Genomic DNA, 27,402 nt, shown 5'->3' with positions numbered 1-27,402 from the left:
TTGACTGAGAGGTCATTATTCTGTCCACAAGGCAGACAGACCTCTCTTTACTCATTCGCTCATTCATCTCTCTCTCTCTCTCTCTCTCTCTCTCTGTATATCCCTGCATTTATCCTTTTTTCTGTTTCTCTATTCCTCTGTATTATTCTTGTCTTACTTGAATTTAAAACAAACACTGCAGGCAGAGTCTCACAGATATTCTCTGCTAGCATTTAGAATAATCATGTGCACACACACACACACTTTGGATTCAGGGCTCTTGAGGTTGAACACAGCGCTAGAGTCAAGTCTGACCTGAGCCTCACAGCTGGATTCAGTGAGCAACACACCTCACCTGGACTTAGAACAGGAGTCAGGACTGGACTCAAAACTGGGCTAAGGACTGAACTCAGGGCTGGATTTGTGGCTAAACCCTGGACTAGACTCAAATCTGGATTGAAGCTGGGTTCTGGACTGGATTCAGGGCTGAAAAGAGAATTAGACTCAGGGGTGAGGGCTAAGCTTAGGGCTGGATTCAGGACTGGATTCCATGGACGCAGAAGTGGACTGTACAGGGACTGGATCAGGGCTGGACTCACGCCTGGACTCATGGTTGGACAGGGACTTGGGGCTGGACTCTGAGTGAAATTCAGGATTGGACTCAAGGCTGGACATTGGCCTGGCCATTGATTGGCTGCATGAATCACACACACACACACACACACACACACACACTTTTTCGATCTCTATGGATTTGTTGAGGTGGGGGTAGTGAGGGGCCTTGTGTTTTGTTTTTTTTCAAAGGCACTGTATTCCCAACTACACTGAGTCCGGACATTAATCTCTCTCTAAATGACATGTCATTCCTGGAAAGCCACAGCCTTTATTATCCACACCAACACACACTCAACCATCCACTCACATGTGACCGTGATGAATATACAGTACACACACAGGCGCAGCTGTCCCTCTGACACTGCAGATGTGAAATAGTTCTCAGTAGAGGGCAAAGACACTGTAGCGACTGGCGCATTGTTAAACCCACCCTGATTATCTTTGCTTTTAAAGGTTGTGTGTGTATAAATATAACTCACATGCTTACTTATTAGTTACAAATAACACCTCACACATGTTTATTAAGATAACAAGGTGTGTCTAGTTCATAAATATTAACAAATGAAAAGCAGTAACGTTGAGCACTGTTTACTCGTTGTGTATTCGTGTGTTATTTTGGAGTTTTTTTTTTATTGGGAAAGAAAATGGCTCAATGCCCCAGATCTCACAGATCTATAGAGGGTTCTTATTCCTTGTTTCACATCCGCCTCTCGCTGGAGTTTTTCGCCAGCCACCGATCCAAGTAGAGATTGAACCTCTTCAAAAGACCACACCGTAATTTTATGAGCTATCGTTAAATTCAGACATGACTTGAATCAAAACATATGTGATTGCTGCTGTGGGGCGCCATTTTGTGGTAATTCACAAGTCTCTCTGCCCAATAAGTGCTCTGCTAGGGTTACACATCACGGTTTGATGCCTACTCTGACACCTACTGGGCGGCAAGGTGGCTTAGTGGTTCGCCTCCCAGTGCTGGGATCTTGGGTTCAAGTCCCATCTGGGTGGAGTTTCCATGTTCTCCCCGTGTCTGCGTGGGTTTCCTCCGGGGGCTCCGGTTTCCTCCCACAGTCCAAAAACATGGAGGGTAGGTGAATTGGCTTCTCTAATAACTGTCTTGGTGTGTGAGTGAATGAGTGTGTATGTGAATGAATGTCTATATGTGTGAGTGAATGTGTGTGCCCAGATATGGATTGGCACTCTGTCCTGGGTGAAATCCTAGTGCCCGATGCAGTCCTCCAGGTGGACGGTCGTTCCTGGTTGAGAGTACGCTGTGCACGTTTGGCTGCCACTTCTTGCCAGTGTGTGGATTGTGCGTTCTGAGCAGTGTGGATTGTAAATCCTTGGGTATCTAGAAAGGTGCTATATAAGTGTAATGATAGATACTCAGGTCGCTTGGAACCACACGTGAGCAGGGACTGAAAAAAGGTTCTGGTTCCAAAAAAGCACAGCTAAGCTGAGTAGGTACAATGCAGTGGAAAAGAGCCATAACACAACTTTCTGCCAACGTGAGAGGCCAGTTTCTTTTTACTTGCTGAGTTGAACATGTTGGCAAAGAAGTAATATTAAAACGGGCATAAATTTTACACAGTCCTCATTATCACTGCCTGAACGTATCTCCAAAATAGTAACTTAATCCTTCTTAATTTTCATTGGAAGTCCACGTAAAAAGATTTGATTTAAAATAATTCTGGAGTATTTCTGTTGGTCCATTCATCATTTCTCACAGTGTGAACTAAACATCAACAAAAGTAGAGATACATGTTTTTCTTTGGACAGTGATGACGTGCTAGTCTGCTAGGCTAATTCAGCAAATAAAAAGAGAACGCGACCCAGTCTTCTCACATCTACACGGGGTTCATAGTCAGGAGGCAGTCAGTTGTTATGTAGGAAAGATAACCAAAGTGAAAATGAGGAATTCATTCAGGCAGTTAGCAACAGTGTAGTCACATCTGGCTTCTGTTGCCATGTTGATTTGGTGACAGTGATCTTCCATTGGAGAAGGCATTAGTCTCTGTCTCTTCTACACTCACCTATGACTTCACTCCCTCAGACACCCCCTCATTTCACACACACACACCGTGATCCGCATGTTTGCATGGAGATCGAGGTGCAGCTTAGCCTGCTCAGCATCGATTAGCCATCACTCCCCCTTCCTGGCTTTGTATTGGCTCGGCTGAAAGCCCTGGAATAAAGGCTCTGAATTGATAAGGCTAAAAATCAATGGTCAGCCTTTGGCCTTCCGTGGGCCGGCCCCTCATCAGCCTGACCATGGCCAGTGTGATGCTCCCACGGTTGTTCTACGCTGCAGTAAACTTCTCACTCTGTGGGCCTTTTATCTCTGTGTACATGGCGGAGACTAAATGTTGGCTGGAAATGTGTAGACATGATTCTAAAATCTGATTGGATATACATTCTTTAATATACTACTTCATGTACACGTGTACGACTGCAGGCATCAGCTGAGTTGTTACTGCCTTGATGAGGTGGGTTTAACACTTGTGACACTATAGCTTACAAATAGTGTGCTGCACGGCTTGGCAAACCTATTGTTTATCTCCATAAATATAAACTCAGTGGTGCTCTGAAGTGGGGAAACTGACTTTGGCTCCATCAAAACTCCATGGACTGGCCAGTTAGTGTTGTCCTCCAAGCATGTTCAGCTGTCCAAACAGCATGCATTAAGGAGTCCTGACTACTGAGGGGAACTTGTGGTGACTCAAAAAACTGTTTACAGAACAGCGGAAACCATAAAAGTTAACATGACACTGACTTCTTCTTGTTATATCACCCACAGTGTTTACCGCCTACTAAAGGCAGACTCCCGAAACAAAACCTGCAGCAGAATTACTCCCATTTAATCACGTAACTGTAAATATATAGAGTTTCCAGTGAATAGCGTCTCTCGGTTCATTACCCTCTTCGTCGTCTCTTTCCGTTTCACCGACTTATTTCTTCTGTTCGTTTTAATTCCTTATCCCTTCACCCTTATATGAATTCTAATTATCTTAAACTGGTGAAAAACCACAGACTTCTCGGTGTGTCTTACAGATCCTGTAATTACAGGCTTTAATCTGAGCATCGTGCCTGGACTGCAAGAGTGCGTATGGCTCTGCCGCAGTAAAGCGGCTGCAGAGAGCTGCCAGTTGTGATGGATCATGCGAGAGGAGAATCTGACTGAGCTCTGGCTATGAATACGTGTGACGCCACATAGGGTTCTTGGTAAAATAATCATGTGGAGAGCTTTATTTTGGGGGAAATGGATGGGATTATAATCTTAACGTTGTGTATTTTACTCAAGATCTTTGAGATATTCCGATGTTGAATGTATCTGTGTCTATAGACATCGAGTCCCTTAGTTTGTCTGTTTTCATACAATTACCGTGTAGTTATAGAGCTGCACATATGCATATCACCTATGAATTATTCATTCATTCATTATCTGTAATCGCTTATCCAGTTCAGGGTCGCGGTGGGTGCAGAGCCTACCTGGAATCATTGGGCGCAAGGCGGGAATACACCCTGGAGGGGGCGCCAGTCCTTCACAGGGCATCACACACACACACACATACACTCACACCTACGGACACTTTTGAGTCGCCAATCCACCTACCAACGTGTGTTTTTGGACTGTGGGAGGAAACCGGAGCACCCAGAGGAAACCCACGCGGACACAGGGAGAACACACTCCTCCTATGAATTATATTAACATAATTTCATATTCTGTAGTAACATGTTTGTCTCTATATTTTGTCAAGCATTGCAAAAAACAAGAGAGAAGTTTACACACTGTGTGCATCACATTTAATTTTCAACAACGGGACGCCATGATTAAAATCATTTGTGCTGCTAATTACAAACACTATACTTTTATTAAGAGTTCTTAACAGTTTACAGGAATAAATGAACTGAATTAGTTTTGTTTGTGCAATTAATATCCTCCGCTTCTAAATGCATTTGTATAAATAAGTGGTGTAGACTGTAATAAAATGATTAAAAAATAAATTGCAAAATATTAAAATGCTCTAAATACTTCTATATGAATAATATACCATGTAAAAAAGAGTTTTAAAGCTTTTCTTCCATCCTGAACACGCTGGCAACAAATCTCATCTACTGCTGATGCTGCACTTGCTGCTTCTCCCACAAAGCTAATGCTACCTTCCTCGTCTTAGAGAGTAGAAAGTAGACTATGTGAAGAAAGAGGAGAATAACTCTGCCTTTATTACTGTGATGGTGCAGAGCCATGGAAATTGAAAGAGAGCGACAGAGAGAGAGAGAGAGAGAGAGAGAGAGAGAGAGAGAGAGAGAGGTAGAGAGAGAGGGAGGAAAGTGTCCATCTATGATGTAAATGGAGAGTGAGAGAATGTATAATGGCTCTGAAAAGTCGGCCATTACGGCAGAGCTGAGTGGAGCTCTTTAAGCTGGAGAGTGGAGAGTGGAGAGAACTGAGAGCTGAGAGCAGAGTCCCACAGAACAGACTAATGAGCACATACACCACATACAGCAACATGACCCCTGCACCAGAGAGAGAGAGAGAGAGAGAGAGAGAAAGAGAGAGGGAGGAAAGTGTAAAGTAAAAAAAGCATTACAAGCAGTAAGGAGAAAGAGATAAAGAAAGTGTGAATTGGAAATAGTAAGAGTGGACGGAAAAGGAATGATGGAAGGCAAACGAGGTTGTGTGAGAGGAAGAGAAAGTGTACGAGTGTGCCTGTAGGAGTTTGAGAGTATGGGGTCATGTCCTTGAGCATGGTGGTGTGGGGGGCTTGTTTGCTGGTGTGTGTGTGTGGGGGGGGGGGGGGGGGCTTGGGGTTTAGGGTGAGGGAGGGAGAATCCTGCAGAGAGAAGAGATGAGTGGAGGAGTGACCTGCTGGAGAACGAAGTGAAGAGCAGAATAAATGTAGGAGTGCAGCAGGACACACCAATCTGCCCCAGCACCTGTCCACCATCACCCCATCGCCCACTCTGATATTCTCCGGACCTGCTCATATATACGGTGTCCTCTGTTAAAAGTCGGTGTGTTGCTTGGTGTGGTGTAACACTACTGATTTCAGCACGGCACACCAGGGTACAGTTCTGGGTACAGGCTGCAGTGTGTCCAGTTGTAGATGGTGTCACAAGTCGTCTCACCCAGGAGTCGCCGCTCAGGCTTTCAGTCGTAAAAATCAAGCATGTTTGAAAGTATGGGAAGGCCTTAATTGGAAGGTTATAAAGTACATAACCTCAAACTTGTCAGCAGTGGGCATCATTTTATTGGATGAAACTGCAGTGTTAAACTACAGAAGATTTCACTAATAGATTTTAGTGAAGGTATTGCCTATAAAATGAATGGAGGTCAATAGAGGCTTCAAAGCAGATATCCGTTGCCAATGGGATTTGGGAAATTTTCTGTGTCAACTTTTCTTTAAAGGAGGCACGGTGGCGCAGCAGGTAGTGTCACAGTCACACAGCTCCAGGGATCTGGGGTTGTGGGTTCGAGTCCCGCTCCGGGTGACTGTCTGTGAGGAGTTGGTGTGTTCTCCCTGTGTCAGCGTTGGTTTCCTCCGGGTGCTCCGGTTTCCTCCCACAGTCCAAAAACACACATTGGTAGGTGGATTGGCAACTCAAAGGTGTCTCTAGGTGTGAGTGTGTGAGTGAATGTGTGAGTCTTTGTCGCCCTATAAAGGACTGGCGCCCCCTCCAGGGTGTGTTCCCGCCTTGCACCCAGTGGCTCTGGGTAGGCTCCGGACCCACCGCGACCCTGAACTGGATAAGTGCTTACAGATAATGAATGATCCTGATGGCTCTCTTCCAACTCCAGCTCATCAACAACTTGTGCATGCACTCAGAGCATAGGTTACGTCCGCTGCGCATGCGTGCTTGCAGCTGAAACCTATTTCAGACCTCACCTGGCAACAAGAATCCTGTTTTCTGATTGGCCGATAGGTCGTTAATGTAAGACAGCTGTAGGAGAGCAGAATAAGTCTGCCTTTGACTTGTTTGTAGGATTACATTCGGTGCAGTGAAGTTAATCATTTCTCAGCATGAGACAGGAGAGCCCTGATGAAAATACAGAATTTAAAAAAAAAATCAGTCTCAAAGTGTTAATGTGCAAGAATTGTATCTTGCAGTTTTGACTCAGTGTAAGCAGCTGCTGTTTTAAGTGTAAGTCAGAAATGAGCTGTAGATGCCATGGCACCTCTGAAGAGCAGTGTCACTGTGTTAAGGAGAGCACACACTGTCAGGCTAAGAGCAGCTAAAGCAGAGTGGGATAAGGAAAAAAAATCTCTAATCAGAATCCTGTTCAAGACTCAAGGGCACCTGAGCTGTCTCGCTCGCCCGGCGGATCAATACTCACCTTTATCTCTCTCGCTCCTCACTCCATATGTACATCAGATTAGACTCACAGCTGATCGCAATCTCATTTATCAACACCAGCACATTGCAAATCTGCAGCCAGCTCATGTTGCAGTCTAAATGCTACTGTTGCTAACAGTGAATAATGTGGTCACAGCTGCAAACGGGCACAAGCAGAGCCGTCAGGGCACATGAGGAAAGCAGCGAGTGGCCTTATGCCTCCCATGATGCACTGGTGCCTGGTTTGATGTGTTTTTGGTTGTTGTTTACAGCTGAGTGCACTGTTATCGTCCATAGAGCTGTGTCTGTCAGTCCATAGAGCTGAGTCTCTGTGTCTTTATCTGTCCATAGAGCTGAGTCTCTGTGTCTTTATCTGTCCATAGAGCTGTGTCTCTATCAGTCCATAGAGCTGTGTCTCTGTGTCTTTATCTGTCCATAGAGCTGTGTCTATCAGTCCATAGAGCTGAGTCTCTGTGTCTTTATCTGTCCATAGAGCTGTGTCTCTGTGTCTTTATCTGTCCATAGAGCTGTGTCTCTGTGTCTTTATCTGTCCATACTCTGTGTCTTTATCTGTCCATAGAGCTGTGTCTCTGTGTCTTTATCTGTCCATACTCTGTGTCTTTATCTGTTCATAGAGCTGTGTCTCTGTGTCTTTATCTGTTCATAGAGCTGTGTCTCTGTGTCTTTATCTGTTCATAGAGCTGTGTCTCTGTGTCTTTATCTGTCCATAGAGCTGTGTCTCTATCAGTCCATAGAACTGTGTCTCTGTGTCTTTATGTGTTCATAGAGCTGTGTCTCTGTGTCTTTGTCTGTCCATAGAGCTGTGTCTCTGTGTCTTTATCTGTCCAGAGAGCTGTGTCTCTGTGTCTTTATCTGTCCATAGAGCTGTGTCTCTGTGTCTTTATCTGCCCATAGAGCTGTGTCTGTGTGTCTTTATCTGTCCATAGAGCTGTGTCTCTGTGTCTTTATCTGTTCATAGAGCTGTGTCTCTGTGTCTTTATCTGTCCATAGAGCTGTGTCTCTATCAGTCCATAAAGCTGTGTCTCTGTTGGTCCAGAGAGCTGTGTCTCTGTGTCTTTATCTGTCCAGAGAGCTGTGTCTCTGTGTCTTTATCTGTCCATAGAGCTGTGTCTCTGTGTCTTTATCTGTCCATAGAGCTGTGTCTCTGTGTCTTTATCTGTCCATAGAGCTGTGTCTCTGTGTCTTTATCTGTCCATACTCTGTGTCTTTATCTGTCCATAGAGCTGTCTCTGTGTCTTTATCTGTCCATACTCTGTGTCTTTATCTGTCCATAGAGCTGTGTCTCTGTGTCTTTATCTGTCCATAGAGCTGTGTCTCTATCAGTCCATAGAGCTGTGTCTCTGTGTCTTTATCTGTCCATAGAGCTGTGTCTCTGTGTCTTTATCTGTCCATAGAGCTGTGTCTCTGTGTCTTTATCTGTCCAGAGAGCTGTGTCTCTGTGTCTTTATCTGTCCATAGAGCTGTGTCTCTGTGTCTTTATCTGTCCATAGAGCTGTATCTCTGTGTCTTTATCTGTCCATAGAGCTGTGTCTCTGTGTCTTTATCTGTCCATAGAGCTGTGTCTCTGTGTCTTTATCTGTCCATAGAGCTGTGTCTCTGTCAGTCCATAGAGCTGTCTCTGTCAGTCCATAGAGCTGTGTCTCTGTCAGTCCATAGAGCTGTGACTCTGTCAGTCCATAGAGCTGTGTCTCTGTGTCTTTATCTGTCCATAGAGCTGTGTCTCTGTGTCTTTATCTGTCCATAGAGCTGTGTCTCTGTGTCTTTATCTGTCCATAGAGCTGTGTCTCTGTGTCTTTATCTGTCCAGAGAGCTGTGTCTCTGTGTCTTTATCTGTCCATAGAGCTGTGTCTCTGTGTCTTTATCTGTCCATAGAGCTGTGTCTTTATCTGTCCATAGAGCTGTGTCTCTGTCAGTCCATAGAGCTGTGTCTCTGTGTCTTTATCTGTCCAGAGAGCTGTGTCTCTGTGTCTTTATCTGTCCATAGAGCTGTGTCTCTGTCAGTCCATAGAGCTGTCTCTGTCAGTCCATAGAGCTGTGTCTCTGTCAGTCCATAGAGCTGTGACTCTGTCAGTCCATAGAGCTGTGTCTCTGTGTCTTTATCTGTCCATAGAGCTGTGTCTCTGTGTCTTTATCTGTCCATAGAGCTGTGTCTTTATCTGTCCATAGAGCTGTGTCTCTGTCATTCCATAGAGCTGTGTCTCTGTGTCTTTATCTGTCCAGAGAGCTGTGTCTCTGTGTCTTTATCTGTCCATAGAGCTGTGTCTCTGTCAGTCCATAGAGCTGTCTCTGTCAGTCCATAGAGCTGTGTCTCTGTCAGTCCATAGAGCTGTGACTCTGTCAGTCCATAGAGCTGTGTCTCTGTGTCTTTATCTGTTCATAGAGCTGTGTCTCTGTGTCTTTGTGTCCATAGAGCTGTCTCTGTGTCTTTATCTGTTCATAGAGCTGAGTCTCTGTGTCTTTATCTGTTCATAAAGCTGTGTCCCTTTGTCTTTATCTGTTCATAGAGCTGCGTCTCTGTGTCTTTATCTGTTCATAGAGCTGTGTCTCTGTGTCTTTATCTGTTCATAGAGCTGTGTCTCTGTGTCTTTATCTGTTCATAGAGCTGTGTCTCTGTGTCTTTATCTGTTCATAGAGCTGTGTCCCTTTGTCTTTATCTGTTCATAGAGCTGTGTCCCTTTGTCTTTATCTGTTCATAGAGCTGCGTCTCTGTGTCTTTATCTGTCCATAGAGCTGCGTCTCTGTGTCTTTATCTGTTCATGGAGCTGTGTCCCTTTGTCTTTATCTGTTCATAGAGCTGTGTCTCTGTGTCTTTATGTGTCCATAGAGCTGTGTCCCTTTGTCTTTATCTGTCCATAGAGCTTTGTCCCTGTCAGTCCATAGAGCTGTGTCTCTGTCAGTCCCTAGAGCTGTGTCTCTATCAGTCCATAAAGCTGTGTCTCTGTCGGTCCATAGACCTGTGTCTCTGTGTCTTTATCTGTCCATAGGGCTGTGTCTCTGTCAGTCGCTGTGTCTCTGTCAGTCGCTGTGTCTCTGTCAGTCGCTGCGTCTCTATCAGTCTCTGTGGCTCGATCAGTATTTTTTTTGTGAACACATTTGAAGAGAGTGAAATGCTTCTCGGCTCCGTTCAGTCCACAGACCCACTGCCAGGCACAGCATCATGTTTTCTCTGCTCTAACACACCTGGCTGAGCTCATGCAGGGTTTATTAGTTGACGGAGGAGCTGAATCAGGTGTGCTGGAGCAGAGAAAATACACAAGTGTTTGTGCAGATCAGTGGGTCTCCGGAAATGAAGCAGGACCCCCCAGCATCACACACCCTGCAAAGAATACCAAGAAGCTGCATTCTCCATCAGGCATCTGAGTGTGTTTGAGAAGACGGCGCTGAGGGCAGAGCTGGGCAGTAACTACATTTAGCAGCACGTATTTCCAGAATAAAATACTAAAGTCTTTTACATGTTTTAGTTTTACTGTTAGTTCATTCTGTTCTGCTGATGACATCAAAGGGTCAGATATGAAAACTGATACCTGACATACATTCATATTTTTGCATATTACTTTTCATTTTTATTGATTCATTTACAGTGTTTTCTCACTGTTGACATCTTCCACTACAGACTTAATTGTGCTTTTATTTTTTATGGGAGTACAGATATATGGTGTCTCTGCATTTAACCCATTTGTGGCAGTGAAACACACACACACACACACACGTGATAACACACATATACACACCCACCTGAAAAAACAAGTAGCCACCCCTGCACCAAAAGGAGCAATGTGTGTAATGGCACCTCAGCAAGGTAGGTGTGTCTAACAGAGTAGACAGTGAGTCCACACAACATCTTAAAACTTTAGCATCACTAATGTGTCTGATCCACTTGTACCAGCACAACACACAAACCCACAACCAATATATCAGTGTCACCACAGCACTGTGTGGTCCACACTTATCCAACCTGCCCTGTGTTGGTTCAGTGAGGGATCTGACCATTGAGGAACTGGGTAAAAGGTGGATAACCAATGGAGTACAGTCTGAATCATACTACATCTTTAAAAGCTCAACACGCTAGGAGGAGAACACTGATTAATAGCAGTTATACCCTCTAAGATCAAGCTCATAGGCAAATCATAATGGGTGGAGGCTGGGGTGGGGTCTTGCAATCTCATGATGATGGAGATAAAACATTAACTACTTCACCAAGAACACATTAATATCAACAACAATAACAACACTTTTATAGCAATTATTCAGTGTATAATTTTTAGCTCGTACATCAAACCACTGTTACTTGGACTGAAGTCCTCATTTCTCCGTATCGTGACTGGTGCGTGGGTTTCAGATAGTCTGCCACCCTCTGGCTCCGTGGATGGATTTGTGGGCCACTTTCCCGCTTGTGTTTTGCTGAAAGACTCAGGGAGGTTCCTCGCAGGCCACTGTGTTTTTTGTGTTTACCGTCTCGGTGGGACGGAAGTGGCAATGTGACAAACGCCTGTGGGGTTTGGAGGGGGGGTGGGCTGCCTTCGAACCTGAGTGTGATGGATGTCTGTGCTGGCTCACAGGAACTTCAAACTGTTAGGACTGTTAATGAGTCGGCATCATCTCAGCACTGGGAGACTGTAGTTTCTGTTGTTTACTCGCCGCGAGGACACCAGCGACTGGCCAAAGCACTGAGGGATCTCATTAAAGTGAGCAGTTTGGGCTCTTTGTTGCCTTTAGCTGTGGTTCTGTGATATTTATGCAGACGCACAATACCTCTCCAAGGGGAAGAGCACTGAAGCTTCATACACTGCTAATGATTCAGCCGAGAAGAAAACACCTTGCTATAGGCGCCCACTATATAAAACACTCCCAAGACCAGGACTCCTGTGCACTTCCCCATCGCTGTCATCAAAAGCCTTGTATCTCAGTATTCATTCAGTCATTCATTCATTGTTCATATCCTGTTCAGTATCACGGCCCGGAGTCTATCCTGAATCACTGGGCACAAGTAAGGCACACACCCTGGGAAGTGTCCAAGTCCGTCACATGCTCGCCCAGTCACTCCCACACTCACAGCTGTGGACAACCTTGCACAACCACCCCATGTACAAGCGTGTGTTTCTGGATTGTGGGAGGTAACCTGAGCACCTGGAGACCCATGTTCAGAAACACGTTAGGGGGGTTGGTTGTGTCAAACTGTACGCAGATGTGAGTTACTGGGTGAATGTGTGCTTTATCTACTGTGAGTGTGTGATGCCCTAAAATGGACTGCCACCTTGTCCAGGGTGTGTTCCTTCATGCCTTCCACCCAGTGATTCCCTAATGACACTGAATAAGATGGAGCAGTTACGGAAGATGTATGAATGAATGGATGTGCGATTGGTGGGTGAGTGAATGAAAGAATGAATGAATGGATGGATGCTATAGTAATGGATTTCCCTGTTTGTTTAATCTCATTCAAAGACATTGCCACTGGTCCAGTCATCATTCCTTCAACATATTGTGATGTGTAGATTACACCTTAAATATATTGACATTCCACGGTTAATTAATTAATTATTATTATTATTAACTTCCACTACTACAGCCTTGGGGTTAATAGATTTTATTTATTTTAACTATTACAACAAAACTGATTAACGGACCCATCGTGGAAGCACTGTTGTTTATTTCCGCAGTATTAATAATGTCATGTGAGGATGGATTCTCCAAAAAAAGGCATAGTCATACCTCAGTACCATAACTTCGGTATCTGTGGCCCACACCTGTGCAGTGGAAACTGATAAACCAGAAGTGCTTGACAAGTGGTGAGGACAGTAGATAGTGGAGCAGCGAGGTGGCTGTCCATGGTGCTGAAAAACAATAACCCAACCGCAGCTCTGAGAGTCCTGGAGACCACTGATGACTCTCTCTCTCTCTCTCTTTCTGTGTGTGTGTGTGTGTGTGTGTGTGTGTGTGTGTGTGTGTGTGAGTGAAAGTGTGTGGAACCACTGTCTGATCCCAAATGACTTTTGGCTGGTGATCAGCAACGGTTGTTGTGGTAACCAGACGATGGAGAGTTAGACTGCACAGTCCTCAATAACACACACACACACACACAAACACACACGCCACAGACAGCTCAATTTACAGAGAGCTTCTGCTTGAAAATGATGAACCCTGCAAATAAAATCAACTGTGAAAATACTGCTGGCTTGTTCAGAGGCCCGCATTAAAACCCACTCTCTCCCAGCTGGCCCTCTCACAAAAGAAGTACCGAGAGACAACGGTGGGTTTAATGCCCCTGCACCTTAGAAATGACACAACATTCATATTTATAGAAGGAAAGGGGCAGTTTTAAACCGTGTGTGATGTTTTTAACAGAAAGGAGAGCTCATAGTCAAGACATAGCAACTGAAATAGTGCAGACTTAAATATTATCACTGCAAAGGAGGAGAATATAACTCTGTTCCCTAACTGTACTTTCAGGGGACCACCCCAGCAACAGTTTAGTACACACACTCTCTCTCTCTCTCTCTCTTTCTCTCTCTCTCTCTCTCTCTCTCTCTCTTTCTCTCTCTCTCTCTATTAGTTGAAGTTGTTGTAAAACGTATCACAGTCATTTGTCTTGGTTTCCAGTTGAAGGCATATTGTAAATGATCTCATTTCCAAGACAGCTCACAGAACAGCCCTAAATGAGCACTGTTATAATCCAGTGAGCCAAATCCAAACAGTAGATTAGCATGTGTTTCACTGGAAACTGAATGCCATGAGCAGCACTGAATAATACCTCAAAGAAGAACAAAGTAACTATAAAGAGCCAGGCTCTTACAGCATGCGCTTTCACACCAGTATTTAAGACATATATCACATCTAATGTAGATATCTAGCTAAGAACATACACTGATCATGACATTTCAAATCAGAACATTTCTTGATAATTACTTATATTTTTAGAACAGAGTCAGCAGAGTCTTCTTTCTCAATCTGAAAGGGCAAGGAGGCAGGAAGCAAGTGTGAGTGGTCAGAACTCACCATTCTTACTAAGAACACAGAACCCTGTCACGCTGGAGAAGTGAGGACACAGACCACCGTGGCCCGGTAAAAATCAATAAAAGAAGCAAAGGACAAGACAAAGACATGGGGTATACACAGGCGAGAGAGAGAAAAAGAAGAACACCTGAGAACAATCAGTAACCATGGCAACCGCGTTGGGTAATGTAGGGTATTTATACAGGGTTTGCACCCGCTTACAGCTGAAATGATGTCTACCTTCCTGAAAGGCACATGGACCACTCATTGTGTCACAATGACACTCTAGGAGCACTGCTGTGTCTGATCCACTCGTACCAGCACAGAACTGTCTTAGAATGATCTTAGAAATCAGATCTGCTCTGTGGTGGTCCTGTGGGGTCCTGATGATTGAAGAACAGAGTGAAATGAGGTAAGAAAATATGCAGTAAAAGAAAATCTAAACAAAACAAGTGGAGTACAGTCTGTAACCATAGAATTACAAAGTTCTCCTGTGTGGTCAGTGGAGCTGAGTTATCTAAAGTAGATAATGAGTGTATATACAAGGTCTGCGCTCCTAATCCAGTGATTGTTCAGTGTGTAGTGATACTACAGGTTCCGGAGGGTGTAGGATGATCCTATAGTCAGTGAATAACTGCCGTGGTCGATGCTCATTCATTAAACGAAGCAGATGTGGCCCGCTTTAACCGAGAGCCCTGATTTAACAGATTATCAAAGTTAAAACTCTCCACTGCGTGAAAAGCCAGGCTGTAGAGCGTGTGTCAATGAGAGGGATGGTTATGTGTGTACAGGCGGGTAGGAGTTGCAGGTACAGGCTGGTGTTTGTTTATCGCTGGGGTAGTTAATGCATGCAGATTGCTGGGAGTGTTAATCAGTGTCAGTTTGGTGGTGTGCGGTTGGAGGTTTAGGGGTCTGTATTGTGCCCCCCGGCGCTGGAGGAGTGTCAGACTGGGCTGGGAAGCGGCCTGTGGGGCCGGTGATTGACACATTAAGTGTTTTCACTCGCTCAGCTCCACACACACACACACACACACTGGGAGCTGTGTGAGTGAGCGGCCATCTGTGCACATCGCTGTTCACTCTTCTCTAGCAGCTACTGATGACGAGACAATACACACGGTCCCCTAACACACCCACCCACACATACACACACACACACGCACACACACACTAGGGCTGCTGGAGAATGCAGAATTAGGAATCATGCCTAGTATTAAAAAAAGTGGGGTGTTCCCTCGAGACCCTGGTTAACCACTCTGACACACAGCCTACTTACAACACACACACACACACACACACACACTGACACACACACACACACACACAGCCCAAACCTATTCCATTCTTAACTAACCTTTCAAGGTCCTAAGGCTTTGTTTTTAACCCTGAAGACACCAAAAATGAAGTAATCACTTGTGTAAACACATCCAAGTGTGATGTTCATGTAAAAAGCCTAATCACGGAGTAAAATTACACTCATTTTCTTATTGCAGTGATATTGTGAAGGAGGAAAAATGCTACCAGGAACAATAAATGATTACTTTAGACTGAGACATCTACAATTTAGACTGAAATGGGCCATGTTTATTGAGCTACACGTACAGAATTGGTGTTTCTCAGTTTGGCCTGGAGCTGCAGACGTTCCTAATGGTGTCCTCCACACTCCATCCCACAGCTGTAATGAAGACCAAAGGTGATTTGGCGTTGTACAGAATTCCACCCCACATCATGACACCGGGCGTCTGGACGTGTGACACGTGGCAACAAAACGTGAACTAAACCACGATGCCTCCACACGGACAAAAGCAGGACTCATCACTGAATACGACCTGCTGCCATTCTGAGTGACTCCACGAGTCTGGCACAACCCCACTGCGGCCTTTTGTGATGCTGACGAGGTGTTAAGAGCGGTAATTGTAACAGTCCTGCGGTAAACATCCTGCATCACACAGCCATCTACCAGTGGTGCTGGCACTAACAGGACGGCTCATGAAAGGCATCACTGACGGCCATAATCGTGGCATTTGGTTCTCCCTCTCCATGGATCATGGTCTCCCAGATCCGACATATGACCCTCCCGCTTCCTGGGGCCATGTGAGGCCAACCCTCTCAAACTCTTCTCTGAGGCCTACTTCACTTGCTAAGTAAATAGAAAGAGTCCGAATGAAAAGCAAAAAGCAATGCCGTCACTATTGCCACAGTCTGATTAAACAGAGGCTGTCTCTGATGGGTTAGAAGCTCAACTCTGAATGGTCTAAGGCTTGTTGTCTTCCAAAATCCAATCCTTACCCGCCCTAGAGGAGGCCAGGTGTGCAGTAAAAGTGGCCGCGCTGATTGTTTGATAAAACGTGATTCATCAAGAGAGTACAGCTGCAGCCAGAGCTGGCTCTCACTAAGCTTTAACATTAGACAGTGAAGCAAGAACTCCTGGTTCATAAGACAGCCCTAGACAGTGTAAGAATAGAAGGTCTCTGTCTCTCTCTCGCACACACACACACACACACACACACGCGCACCCACCCACCCACATATACACTTTAATGAAAGTCATTACTCTGTTGGGCACATTGCCACCCTTCATGCACACACACACACACACACACACACACACACACACAGTGACCCTCCTCCCCCCAGTGAAGCTGCTGTAAGGAATGCTCAGAAACTCAATAAGATGCTTAATTTAGCTGCATCTCTACCAGCTGCCTCCACACACTCCTCTCTGATGATAGGCATTGTATGAATTTGAATTTGGCTGTGAATGCATAAGCCTCACTTAATAAAATGTGTGTGTCACTATCTGTGTGGCGAGAGAGAGAGAGAGAGGAGAGAGAGAGAGAGAGAGAGAGAGAGAGAGAGAGGAGGTGATATTGCTTCTGCTTTGTCTTCCACTCTATGTAAATCCATCAAAACCCCAACAGACAGCCACTTGTATTATTTTATCATTCATGCACCAGCTCTTAATGAATGTCTTGTAAAGAAACCACAGACTGACCTCTTGTCTTGATGATCTGTGGTTCATTTTTACGAGAAGTGGACCTCAGTTCTGGCTCTGGTCCATTTTAGAGACCTCTAAACACACCTGATGCAACTAAAGAGCACATTAACAGCCCCCTCTAAAGTTAAGGAGGGTGGGATAGCGTGAGGAGGCAGACTACAGCATGCAGAGCTGTGGCCCAAAGAACGCTCCATGCAGCTGAGTGTGCTGTGTATGAAGGAAATGTGCGTACTGTGGAATTGCACTGCCCTCTAGTGGTTGCTTTTTGTTATAACAGGAACGCGCATGCTCTGTCGTGCGAAACGTTGTATTGAGTTCAGTGCACAGGAAGTATAACTCATCTTTATGGAGTATATAGTGATAGCTGTTAAAGTGTTTATTTATAAAATGTGGTGTTCAAATTAGATGTGTCTCAATACACAGTGAGCTGCCTTGCTCCCTAATGACTACGCGGCAGCTTTGGCGGTTTGGGAGCATTTAAATCAAATCATTTACATAAATCAATTAAAATCAGCTTACTGGTCACGCTAGTTTTACAGGGTTTAGTCCCACCACCTATCATCTCCTAGACAGCAAGAAAACAGTGGACTGCAGTGGGTCCACTCCAGGGCAAAGCTGGAGGATCATAGGTTTTTAAACAGAGTTTTAGAGAAATTGCTACTTTTTAGCACTTTTCTATTCACAGTCCTATTTACAGATATTTCAGATTAATAAATCATTTGAATCCAGGCCAGTGTCAGCCCAATAATATCAGGCCTTCTCAATATTTTATTACTCACAGGTGTTAGTAATATTTCTATTGGTATATTTTTCAGAGTAAAAGTCTGTGCAGTTATAAACTGCACAGACGACACGAGTTAAACACGAGTTAGCTCTTGTACACAGTGCAGTAATCTGAGTGGTCCCTTGGTCTACAGTCTGCTGTGTGCTGATGTTTTTAAGACAGTGCTCAGTGCCTGCAATATTATTCAATAAAAGGATTGTGAACTAAGCACAAGCTAACACATTAGCTAGTTACTAGGCTAGTTGAAACAATAGCCTTATCCATGAGTCCCCTCTATCACCTCTGTTACTAATATCATGTGACCGTTTCCCAGAAATGTTTCACACGGTGACTCTTACTTTGTGAATTGTCTGCTATGACTCTCGCAACCACAGTTCTTCGACCACACTTCAGCCATGTGTTTGTTCATAAGCAGTTCTCCAGAACATAGCTTAGACCATCAACAAAGCTGAACGCCATAAAGTTGGTGGCATATGAATGCTGTAATCAGCTTGATCTCTGGGTGGTTTTATGAGGCTGGTAGGAAAGGGTCTAACAGAAGTGGAGTGTATAAACTCAGAGAACCGGAAGACAGCTGGGAGATTTGGCTTGTGTGGTTTATATCCAGTGTTTTGGGTGTTTTTGGGAACACTAGGCTCGACGACCAAAAACCCTCAGAGGAAGTGGCCTGTCTGAGACTGAGGCAGTATGTGGAAAATGTGGCCTAATAAACTCTGGAGAAAACACACTCAGCTCCTGTGTTCTCTTTAATAAGGAATTCAGCAGCCAAAACAAATATAACTGCTGCCATATTGTCAGATATAGTCAGACAAAAAGGCATGATCCCATTTTTGGTTATGGTCTCTGCTTGTACTCTAGTTGAATATATGTGCATACTGAACACACCAATACAAATATTTTATGACTGGACCAATAGAAATGATCCAAATAAAACATTGTCACATTAGATCAGTTATTTTCTCCAGTGATTCCTCTTCACATTATACTGACATCTAGTGGCCTGAATGTGTCAGATTTTAAACAAAGACGCCCGGTGTTGGTGACCTGCTCTGTGGAGCATAAAATGGTTCGTACAGGGAGTCATGAGCTGTTCTTTATAGAAGATAATCACTTTCAGAGATATTGCTTACTACTTATTGGTGGTTCTTCTTTTGTTCTTAGGACACTGACAGTATAAACCTTTTTATCTCTGTCAAAAACAATAGCAGAGCACACAGAGAAACATAATGGTTTTAGAATAATAAAAGGCCTGAGTCTAGACTCACCAGGGCAGGTGTGGATCTGGTCTATGTCTCTGAAGGATGTGAGATGAAACAGAGCGTGATAACTCTTCGTTATCAGCATTTGAACAAGATTCTTCAAAAAATCTAACACAAAGCCCTTTCTCTTAGCCACACAATGGCTGCCATTGTTGTCTATGTGGTGTCTAATTAACCGAGTGCTGAAAAGTATTCGTAAAATCTCTTCCTTTCACTTTGGTTTTATTTGCTTTCCTCAGGGAGGGTTGTTTCACACTCACATACGAATATGAAAATGCATACTGCTTCTTCTTCAGCCTGTTTTACACAGGAACTGTGACATTGATTAAGATTCTGTCACCCATAAAATACAAGAATTTTACTATTTTACTAGGAAAAAAGAGATGTTTAACAAGTACAAATTCCAGTAACTCTTTAAATAATAAATTACATGATATTAATTAAGGGGCGGCACGGTGGGGCAGTAGGTAGTGTTGCAGTCAACCAGCTCCAGGGGCCTGGAGGTTGTGGGTTTGATTCCTGCTCCAGGTGACTGTCTGTGAGGAGTTGGTGTGTTCTCCCCGTGTCTGCGTGGGTTTCCTCCGGGTGCTCCGGTTTCCTCCCACAGTCACAAAACATGTTGGTAGGTGGATTGGCGACTCAAAAGTGTCCGTAGGTGTGAGTGTGTGACTGAATGTGTGTGTGTCTGTGTTGCCCTGTGAAGGACTGGCGCCCCCTCCAGGGTGTATTCCCGCCTTGCGCCCAATGATTCCAGGTAGGCTCTGGACCCACCGCGACCCTGAATTGGATAAGTGGTTACAGATAATGAATGAATGATATTAATTAACCTTTGATGGCAGCAGATGAGCTTTTTGGCTCCTGTATTAAAATATTTGTATATATCTATTATGTACCTATTATATGTTTCTGTAGTCCACACTTCATTGTAAAGTATTTTTAAGCTTTAACTTGATCTGGTGTGTTTCCCTAACTGTTTTGCCTCTAAATAAATTTGTGAGTGATTTTGATTTTGACAAAGTCCTAGTCTTAATATGGTGTTTATGTTCCTCCTTTTTTGTGATTGTCAGTTGCACCCACTAGCTAGATCTCTCCTGATTGCATGATGGGAAAGTAAAGGCTGGTGCTGGCTTCTTCCAAGAAATGTCAAACCAGTGTAATGTCACTGGACAGCTCAAGGCCCTGTGACTGTTTCTCGAATACTGGCACATAACATTTTGCTGTCTAGTCTTTTTCTTTCCATCTCTCTCTCTCTCTCTCTCTCTCTCTCTCTCTCTCTCTCTCTCTCTCTCTCTCCCCTCCCTCTTTCACACAAAGCATCTGCTGTGTGGTGGACTGAGCAGTGGAGACAGGGAGACTGTGGTTATGCTTGCAGTGAAACAGATGAAGTGTGAATGTGAATTATACTGGCCTGCGGGTGGACATTAGCAGGATGTGCCACTGGCCAGCTAATACACATCAAATGGGCTGATAAAACCTATCATTTTCAGAAGTCAGCATGGCTCATAGATCTGCTGGACTGAGCACCGTAGTCAGAGTCACTCGTGCCTTTCAACAATATCTTTAATTTCCCCAGGAATCCGTCTTAGACTAAAACTTAGAATAACTTTCAGATTCAGATACTTCACTTTTACAGTTACATTTCACCAGGGTCTGTTCCTTGGCATTTTCAGTTTGCCTTTTCACACTGTTGGTGGATCTAGTGGGGATTGCTGGGCTTTAGTGATTTATCCTCTACGTTCCCGAGTGCTAACCAAAACTAATATGTACATTTTGATGCAATATTAACCCCAAGAACAGAACAATTCATGCGTATTCACCCAAAATGTGTGTGTGCACAATTCACTGTGCATGCTTCAGCAGTGCCTTTCCTCGATGGAACTCATAACTAATGCAGTGAAGCTTCTTCTCACTTGCCATTTTCAAACTATTTAAAGTGTAGGATTTTTTACTTCCTTTTGGTTTGTTATTATCATTAATTCTACGCATCATTTGATAAAAGAGAAGGAGAATGTTTGAATTTTTAACTCCAATATAGCTACACAAAAATTATTAAAACCAATTTATACATTCATTTCATTCATCCATTATCTGTAAGCGCTTATCCAATTCAGGGTCGCGGTGGGTCCATACACCCTGGAGGGGGCGCCAGTCCTTCACAGGGCAACACAGACACACACACACACACACACACACTTTTGAGTCACCAATCCAATCCACCTACCAACATGTTTTTGGACTGTGGGAGGAAACCGGAGCACCCGGAGGAAACCCACGCAGACACAGGGAGAACACACCAACTCCTCACAGACAGTCACCCGGAGCGGGAAACGAACCCACAACCTCCAGGCCCCTGGAGCTGTGTGACTGCGACACTACCTGCTGCACCACCGTGCCGCCCTCCTATTTATACATATAATAATTAAATCTATTCAAGATGAGCATCTAAACCTGGGCTATCACTCACAGTCTACTCAAACCCTCCACCAGTACACAGGCAGAAATACACAGCCAACAATATAACAGATCAGAAAGTGAGTGGAGGCTATTTCAGGGCAGATTAGTTCCAGGATTGGATGAGAGTTATTGTTTTCTCCCACAGATATCAGCCGAACACAGATACCCAGAAGCAGACTGCTGCCATCTGCAATCTCCTGAATTAAAGTTGACTGGACTTTTTCAGCTCAGTGATGGATAAGAAGCTTTTAATCGCTAATGTATCATAATACATCATGTCCTCCTCACCTGTGTGGAGAAGGGCATTCTGGGAAGCACCCCTCTGGTTGGCACAAAGCCAAAAGGCATGTTTGTGATAAGAGCTGAGTGTGAGCGAGTCTCTCAGCTGGAGTTTGAGACATCTCCTCATGGTGACACCTGCCACTGCTTTGTTGTGATTTATAGCTTCGCTCTTTAGCTGGCGGCTGTTTCCAATCTATTAAGTGTTTATGGAAGGGCAGGTGTATTAAGGTGAGTTATGGGGGCTGACTCTATGATGTATTCCCTCATTGTTTTAAACCCTGTGATTATCATATTCCACGCTGAGGCGGCGAGTACAGACACATTGTGCCCTGTGGGGACATGGCGGCTTAGCATAGCTGTGGCTATGGGTCGAAACTCACTGCTGGTTTACAAAGGAGTTTAATGTAGTGATTAATGGTGAAATAACATTCAAGTGTAGGGTTTTGAAACTGTCAGACTTTGTCTAACTCTGTATGGATACGTTTGTCTCATACACAGTTAGGGTTGGGGTGCTGGAGGGAGTCTCACAACACCTCTGCTTCTTTGCTTAAGGGGGTAGAGGATCCTACAGTGTTGCATAAGGTGCAGAAGGAGAAATAGGAGACTGTTATCTACTGTTAACCACATTAGCATTTGCATCATAGGATCTAAAGGGAAACGGTTAGCACATTATACTCCAATGCATTTCTCTGCTCTTATGACCGACTCTGTGCGAGTATTCAGACAAAGCTCATATACAAGCTTTAGTAATCGTGTTACAAAAGTAGTGTTCTGTTTCAGTGAATAAGATACTACAGGAAGTACAGTCCACATTTTCTTTTGACTCATCCTTTCCCCCCGGGACTGTCTGCCTAAATAATTCCTTTGAATCATTCATTCATTATCTGTAACCACTTATCCAGTTCAGGGTCACAGTGGGTCCAGAGCCTACATGGAATCATTGGGCACAAGGCAGGAATATACCCTGGAGGGGGCGCCAGTCCTTCACAGGGCAACACACACTTACGGACACTTTTGAGTCACCAATCCACCGACCAACGTGTGTTTTTGGACTGTGGGAGGAAACCAGAGCACCCGGAGGAAACCCACGCAGACACAGGGAGAACACACCAAACTCCTCACAGACAGTCACCCGGAGCGGAAATCAAACCCACAACCTCCAGGTCCCTGGATCTGTGTGACTGCGACACTACCTACTGCACCACCGTGCCGCCCTCCTTTGAACCAGGAAAAAAGTTAAAATTTAATAGTATATAATAATATATTATATAATAATAATATAATAATAATAATAATAATAATAATATATTTAATAATATTTAAATATTTAATAAACAAAGTAGTTCCATTGTCTGAAAATTAGTGATCAGTGACAAAAACAAACTTTGTCTTCACTCACGTAGTGCATTGTATGTTGAAGATTTAGTTTCAATGTTAGTGAGCTTTAAGGTTCACATTTCTAAGTACTGTATGGGTGCGGTATTATTAGTTTTATTATCTGTGATGTGCAGTGAGTATGTAGTGAGTATGGCACTATTTGGAACATGACCAGAGCTCCCCTGCTGACTGACATGAACAGAGCTTTACCTGTAACGTAAACGACATCCTGTCTGTTTTCCTCACCATGTGCTCATGTAGCACATGGCTCTGGTTGTTGTTATTGTCTCTGCCCTAGTCCTGCCTTAGCTCCGCCCTCTCGTCAGTGTCTCCTTTGTAGTCCCGCCCTCTCGTTATTGTCCCCAGGTGTTCCTTGTCAGTGCTCTGTATATAAAGTCCCTTTGTTTCAGTGTTCCCTTGTTGGTTCTTGTGTGTGTAGATGTGTGTTTCTCTTTCTCTGCGGCTCCCATGGCTACCCCTGTTCTCGTTTGTCTGTCAGTCTTCCTGTCTGTTCCTGTTTTGTGCGTGTGGTTAGTTTGTGAAACTCCTTGATGGTGTTTGTTTGTTTTGGTCCTGTTAAATAAAGATTCCTTGCGTTTACGTCCAGCTCCCTTGTCTGTCCTGTCCAACCGTGACAGTACCCGATTATTGTGACTGTTAAACACGGTAATGCTGGCGCCCCGCAACCCATGAATATTAGAGTTTACATTGGTTTAGTGTTGTTTATATTTTAATAATTGCTGGCAGGAAAAAAAAGAAATGTATGTTTATTACATTTCAAGGCAGTATGAACTGTACTTTAAAACAGCTAGAGTGAGTCTCTACTGCCAGAACCTGGTGAAATCTTTACATTCTTTGAGTGGATAAGACGGCGATTGATGTTAGTGATTCATCTCAGAGCAGTGTCTATAGAGGGAAGCGTATACAGTAGTGTGAGGGGAAGGTTCTACCGTAAAAGCATGTTAGTCTGCAACCAGCAGGTTTAAAAAAAAAGATTCAGGAGAGTTTACAAAGCTTTAAGCCCAACAGCATTCCCCGAGGCCTATCAAATATGAGGAGAATTCAAGGGAAGAAAGCTTAGCAGGGGCGTGGCAGTAATAGTAGGTCCAGGTGCACCCTTCCCTTATCATCCTCTACTAATTGCTTATTGATTTGCAGGGGGAAAAGTTATGATTTAATAAGGTCTAATGTCAGCTCAGCCTTGGCCCTGAGAGAGAGAGGGGGGTGGGGTGGGGGGCGGGGAGGGTAAGGAGACAGGTGACAGGTGAGGAGGATTAAACACTGGGGATAAACCATCTGTCTGTCAGCACCGCTTCATTTAACACAGCCCTAACATTCCCCCCACACACTGTGATATTAAACGGCTGGAAGAAATAGCACTGCTGCTTTTCTTTGGTGGTCTTTGGGTGCCTTGAACACTACCAGTGTTAAGCATATCCAAATACACAGTTACTAGGATGAAGCCTAGAGACCTCAGTTATATTTAAAATGGCTTCCTCCTTCCCACTCAGCTGAGTCAGTGGCAGAAAAAGATTTACTGTTTCCTAAAGCTGTTTTCACAGTTCATAATGGTATTGGAACTATGCTTATTTCTAAATAGCTCCAACTAACAGCTTGTGCTCTTCTGGCAAGAGTTTACTGTAGACATTTCTGTGAACATTGGATGGCATTCAGCCGTGTGTATATTAGGTAATAATATTGGATCACAAATGCCACTCCAACTCATCCACACGTATTTTACACCATTCCAGTGAAAGTGGGACCATAGGTGAGGGGTGGGGGGTGAGCTCCACTAGCCAAGACTTGACATTTATCATATTGATCAGCACAATGCTGTAGATTGTCCCACATACAAAAATGCACATACTTTAAGTTGATAGAACCTCTTCATTTTCCAGGTTCTGTATTAAGTTTATTCTCAGAACCAAACCTGTTGTTTTAAGAGGTCAGGAGGTTTGATTTAGGCGAGATTTTTGTGGATTATCCCTATGGAGACCCAATTTGTTTATGAGCTCTGTCCTCGTTTGCCTCTTTTAGCGCAAACATTAAATCAGAATAAATTTAATCAAGGATTACTACATGAAAAAAATATCCCTGAACCCCTAAACCCTGTAATTTTCTGGAAGCTGTTGCAGAAAATCAGACCCCTGTAAGCCAAAATGTTATATGCGGAATGTAATTCCATATTTTACCAAAACCCAAAAGGCAAAAGACACCATGCTACTCAATTGTGCATAAAATAGCAGTGGACAATGGCTTTTGGACATACCTATGGTCCTTAAATAAAAAGAAAGGGAAATAAACACCAGCACCTAAATCATGGAGGTAAACCCCACAGTCATCAGCCACCACAAATAATGACTGATAGTTGGTTTTAAAGGTAAAAGTTATGCTGATTACAGTTATTATGCTGACGGATATGTCGACTGGGCCTGAGCGTTGACCGCATTGGCCAGCCCTCGCTGGTTGTGGCCTTAGACCTCGAATATGTTCAGACTCGTTTAATGCCTCGAGGCTCTGGGGTTGAGACGGAGTATCATTGATCCGTGTATTCCGTCGTATTTTTACCATCGCTCCCTCGCTCCATCTCTCATTCCCTCGCTAATGTGCTCTCTGCGTATGCTTTTTCCATCTTGGATCTGGTTTTTAATTGAAAAATTGTGGCACTAGGGTCTTTTTAGTGGATGAGGGGAAGCCAAGTGATTGTGAGTTGGCCTATTTGTTCAGCTTTGTGTAAAAATTTCCCTCGTCTACTGTGCCACACTGTGCAAAAGAATGAGTTGGGTTTATGCTTTCATACTGATCAGCCAAAACATTAAAATGACCTCTTAGTTTCTGCTGTCATTGCCCATTAGAGATGCACTTTATAACTCTAAAATTATGCACTGTAGTCCAACTGCTGCCATGCAAACTTTGTTAGCTCTGTTTCACCTTGTTCTTCAATGGTCAAGACCTCATGGGTCACCACAGAGCAGGTATTATTTGGGTGATGGGTCATTGTGACCACTGTAGTTACATTTACATGGTGGCGGTGTGTTAAGGTGTGTTGTGCTGGTAAGAGTGGATCAGACACAGCAGTGCAGCTGGAGGTCTTCCACACTGGGCTCATGCATCTTATTGGTCCACAACAAACTGTTGATTTTTAAAGTTTAATTGTATTGTCTTTGCATTAAGAAAACAATGCCTTTTTGTTTTTGTTTTACTGACAGATATGAGTACACAGCATGGTCCAGGTGACGCCACTGCATCCACTCCGTCCTCAGACCATGATGAGGATAACTCACCAGGTTACACAGGTAAAACCTGCTCTAATCACAGATGTTTCTAATGCTGCTCATTGAATTAGACAAAACCGTTCAGCACAGATATGGACTCAATTCAGTTTCAGACTCAGACTCAACATTAACCTTTTAAAACCTTTAAACAATGTGGTTTCAGTTGTGTTTTTAATAAATAATCTATGCAAAAGTTCCTTAGAAACATCAAATGGATTCTTCTGTATCTTTTTTCTCTATATTTTTGACCTCCTTTACTTTTAATAATGTCATTTTAGCAGCTTAGCAGCTTAGCATCTTAGCAATAAAATAATAGTTAGTTGTTGATTTAGATTAGCACATTTTCCCACACATTTAGATTAACAAGTTTCCTTCTTGAGTTTATCACTCTACATGGCTGTTGTAGTTAACAGTCAGTGGAAGTTTAGCATTCGATTAGCAGGGTACAGACCTCGGTCATTACTCAGTGCCCCTTACTAATAGATTCAGTGTTTCAATGAACTATTCATTCTGAGTGGATGCTGCAACTGACACATTCTAAACACATGATACAAATTGGTTGTGATTTGATCTTTTATAAAGCTCTTACTGCATGAAGATTTAACCCCACAACAATTAAAAAGTGTTAGCATGAGGTTAACCATCCTAATTCAATTTGATTAGGGAAACAAAATAAAGAGATCTGCGCTGATAAAGAGGAAGCTGGGTTAATGAGGGCCGTGGCCTCCCTCAGAGTGAAGGAAAGTCAGGGTTCACCGAGATCAAGAATGTCCTCCCTGAGATTGTGTTCATTTCACTCTGTGGAAGAGCAAGCTGTTCATTGGCTATGGGCTCAGCTCTGGGGAGTGTGAATCACACATCCAAAGACAATGTAGCTCGGGCAGCTGGAGAATGTTTTTGTTGGAGTTCTGTGACCCAGAGAGCCAGCGTCTCCGAGCAGAGAAAGTAATTGATTAAGACTCTCTCCTCGCTCTCGGTCTGGGTTCATTTGGAGCTCTGAAAGCTAAACTCCCAGTGAAAGCATGGCCTCGCAGT

General features: G+C 43.9%; 1 protein-coding gene across 2 annotated transcripts in view; it reads left to right on the top strand.

Annotated features, from left to right (window-relative positions):
* Positions 1 to 27,402, top strand: part of LOC136674271 (roundabout homolog 1-like) — a 237,555-nt gene that overhangs the window by 18,942 nt on the left and 191,211 nt on the right. For both annotated transcript variants that reach the window (XM_066650185.1, XM_066650184.1), the window contains exon 2: positions 26,302 to 26,388. In XM_066650185.1, coding sequence (XP_066506282.1) covers positions 26,302 to 26,388 — 87 coding nt within the window. The remainder of the gene's footprint in view (positions 1 to 26,301; positions 26,389 to 27,402) is intronic.

This window comes from Hoplias malabaricus, chromosome 18 (assembly GCF_029633855.1).
Source record: "Hoplias malabaricus isolate fHopMal1 chromosome 18, fHopMal1.hap1, whole genome shotgun sequence".
Lineage (NCBI taxonomy): Eukaryota > Metazoa > Chordata > Actinopteri > Characiformes > Erythrinidae > Hoplias > Hoplias malabaricus.
This window is presented reverse-complemented; position numbering and strand designations above follow the sequence as displayed.